We start from the raw sequence: 3,846 nt of genomic DNA, 5'->3' as shown, positions 1-3,846 counted from the left end.
TGATATACGAGAAGGGGGCGTGTCTGTCAGTGAAAAGACTTCCGTGAAGTCAGCTCTCGTGTCTCCTCGGTCATCGCTCCTCGGATCAGCCTCCTCTCTCCTCCATCCTCTCTCCTCCGTTCGCTATAAGAGCTTTGATCCTCAACATGGCGGCTTTGGAACTACTTCCTGTTCGGCCGAGGACCGAGGACCGAGGAGACTGCAAATAAGCAAAGTGAGACGCACCCATAGTCATCACTATTCCAATCATAAACAGGGCTATGACTGTGATTCACATATAAATACATATATGATGATTCCAGTCTGTTAGCTTAGCATATTCTATCATTAGCTAACAGCTAATGAGTCTTTAAAAGTGGTCCGGATGTGATGTCATTATAACGTGCCTGCGGTGGGCGTGGCCTGTCAGTATTTGGCGAAGAGGAATGTAAACAGCTAGCGTGTCCGATCAGCAGCCAGCGGAGGAGCAGCTTTCGGACCCGGTTTCGGTACGAAGTGAATCCTAAACCCGATTGTCGGTCCCGGTGTGATGGAGGAGGTTAGTGACGAATCTCTGACGTCAAATCCTTTAATGAAACAACAGCGAACTCTGCTAAGTTAGCTTCTAGCGCTAGGTCAGGGAGTTGTTCCTGTTTAATGCTGACCCGCAAAAACCCTGTTCTGTTTCTGTCCAGGTTCTGCTGCTGTTTAATCAGTATTAAATCCACTCTTTGATGATTTACTCCTCTGTTGTTGTTTGTTTATGTTGTTTTTAATTCTCTGTTGTTTGTTTGTGTTTTTTATCCTCTGATGTTTGTTTGTGTTGTTTTTAATTCTCTGATGTTTGTTTGTGTTGTTTTTAATTCTCTGATGTTTGTTTGTGTTGTTTTTTATCCTCTGATGTTTGTTTGTGTTGTTTTTTATCCTCTGTTGTTTGTTTGTGTTGTTTTTTATCCTCTGATGTTTGTTTGTGTTGTTTTTAATTCTCTGATGTTTGTTTGTGTTGTTTTTAATTCTCTGATGTTTGTTTGTGTTGTTTTTTATCCTCTGATGTTTGTTTGTGTTGTTTTTAATTCTCTGATGTTTGTTTGTGTTGTTTTTTATCCTCTGATGTTTGTTTGTGTTGTTTTTTATCCTCTGATGTTTGTTTGTGTTGTTTTTAATTCTCTGATGTTTGTTTGTGTTGTTTTTTATCCTCTGATGTTTGTTTGTGTTGTTTTTAATTCTCTGATGTTTGTTTGTGTTGTTTTTAATTCTCTGATGTTTGTTTGTGTTGTTTTTTATCCTCTGATGTTTGTTTATGTTGTTTTTTGTGTTTGTGTCTCTTCAGGTCTGACAGGAAGTCAGCAGACTCTCCGGCCGCTCGTCTGACTGTAGACGGATCGCCGTCCTGCTGACTTACACTGAGGACTGAGACTTCATGTCTGTTTTTAAAGCCAGTCGAGTCGTGACCACGGACTGAGCAGTGTTTGATAGAGAGGTGCGTTTGTTTTGTGAACGCCTCAGCAGACCAGAGACGGCGGACAGAAAAGTGTGTTTACATTAAACAGGAGACTTCTCAGAGGATCCTGGGGCGGCCATGTTGGCGCCTCATCTGCGGCCTTGTTCTCCGTCACCTCTGAGATCCACATTTAGTTTGTGGTCTTCTGAAGTCCGTGTTTCCATGATGGCGTCGGTTTATTGATTCATTTTCCTCCTTTTATTCGTGGAGTCGGTATTTGTTCTCAGAATTTTTAACGTGTCTGATTATGGCCGAGTCCAGCTCGGTGCCGGCTGCAGCGTCTGACCTGCTGGTCGACCTCAACAAACAAGAAACACCTCCACCTGCAGACAGTGTCTCCAAAGAACTGATTGTTACCATGACAACAGAGAGGCCCGGAGCCACACCTGCATTGGACCTCAGAGCTGATGTCCTGAACAGCAATGGAGCCGTCGACAGTCCTCTTCAAGTCCAGCAACAGGAAGATGAGGCGCCCACGCCCACGCCACCAGAGACCTCATCGTCACTGTCGTCTGGAAATGGGACTGTGACTGCCATTACCACAGAAGAAGAGTCTCTGTCAACGCTGCTCAGACACATCAAGAGTGTTGGAGGAGCGGACAGAACAGGAGAGCCAGGTAAGAGGTCTGACCGGGTCATCACAGAAAGGTTCTGTTTGCTCCTTGTGGCGTTTAGAGGCAATAAAAGGCCTGAGAAAGTTGACCAAATAATGACGAGCAGTGCGAGCTAAGATTACCTTTAATGTGGGCAATGTATCGTACCCGCTCTCCGTCACCGAGCCCCGATCCTTCCTCAGCCCGCCATGTTTCGAAGAGGTGAGATTCAGCACGGGAACACAACGTGGACAACCTTTGTCTTTTTGATGTCCCTCTTTTCTCCCGTATTAAACTCTGCTCATGTTGACAAGTTTCACTGAAGTCTGATCCTGTGCAGCGTCCAATCAGTGAGTGATATACGAGAAGGGGGCGTGTCTGTCAGTGAAAAGACTTCAGTGAAGTCAGCTCTCGTGTCTCCTCGGTCATCGCTCCTCGGATCAGCCTCCTCTCTCCTCCATCCTCTCTCCTCCGTTCGCTATAAGAGCTTTGATCCTCAACATGGCGGCTTTGGAACTAGATGGATGGATGATGATGGATGGATGGATGGATGATAGATGATGGATGGATGATAGATGGATGATTGGATGATGGATGGATGATAGATGGATGATAGATGGATGATTGGATGATGGATGGATGATAGATGGATGATTGGATGATGGATGGATGATAGATGGATGATTGGATGATGGATGGATGATAGATGGATGATAGATGGATGATGGATGGATGATAGATGGATGATTGGATGATGATGGATGATAGATGGATGATGGATGGATGATAGATGATGGATGGATGATAGATGGATGATTGGATGATGGATGGATGATAGATGGATGATAGATGGGTGATAGATGGATGATAGATGGATGATAGATGGATGATGGATGGATTGATGGATGGATGATGGATGGATGGATGGATGGATGATGGATGGATTGATGGATGGATAGATGATGGATGGATTGATGGATGGATAGATGATGGATGGATTGATGGATGGATAGATGATGGATGGATTGATGGATGGATGATGGATAGATGATGGATGGATGGATGGATAGATGATGGATGGATGGATGATGGATGGATTGATGGATGGATAGATGATGGATGGATTGATGGATGGATGATGGATGATGGATTGATGGATTGATGGATTGATGGATGGATGATGGATGATGGATGATGGATGATGGATTGATGGATTGATGGATGGATGATGGATGGATGGATGGATGGATGATGGATAGATGATGGATGGATGGATGGATGGATGATGGATAGATGATGGATGGATGGATGATGGATGGATTGATGGATGGATGATGGATGGATGGATGGATTGATGGATGGATGATGGATAGATGATGGATGGATGGATGATGGATGGATTGATGGATGGATGATGGATGGATGGATGGATTGATGGATGGATGATGGATAGATGATGGATGGATGGATGATGGATGGATTGATGGATGGATGATGGATGGATGATGGATGGATAGATGATGGATGGATGGATGGATAGATGATGGATGGATAGATGATGGATGGATGATGGATAGATGATGGATGGATGGATGATGGATGGATTGATGGATGGATGATGGATGGATGGATGGATGGATGATGGATGGATTGATGGATGGATAGATGATGGATGGATTGATGGATGGATAGATGATGGATGGATTGATGGATGGATAGATGATGGATGGATTGATGGATGGATGGATGGATAGATGATGGATGGATGGATGA

At 44.2% G+C, this 3,846-nt stretch overlaps 1 protein-coding gene across 2 annotated transcripts in view; it reads left to right on the top strand.

The window, feature by feature from the left end:
• Nucleotides 1-351: 351 nt before the first annotated feature.
• Nucleotides 352-3,846, top strand: part of mindy1 (MINDY lysine 48 deubiquitinase 1) — an 11,584-nt gene continuing 8,089 nt past the window's right edge. Inside the window, exons 1-2 of one of the 2 annotated variants that reach the window (XM_079367999.1) lie at nt 352-488; nt 1,310-2,097. In XM_079367999.1, the coding sequence (XP_079224125.1) occupies nt 1,728-2,097 (370 nt within the window). In that variant the 5' untranslated portion in view covers nt 352-488; nt 1,310-1,727. Of the gene's footprint in view, nt 539-1,309; nt 2,098-3,846 lie in introns of both variants that reach the window. The other variant, XM_079367998.1, reaches the window with a different exon arrangement.

The sequence above is a fragment of the Symphodus melops genome, assembly GCF_947650265.1.
Source record: "Symphodus melops genome assembly, chromosome: 18".
NCBI lineage: Eukaryota > Metazoa > Chordata > Actinopteri > Labriformes > Labridae > Symphodus > Symphodus melops.
The sequence above is the reverse complement of the archived record's forward strand: the minus strand, read 5'-3'. Positions and strand labels throughout refer to the sequence as shown.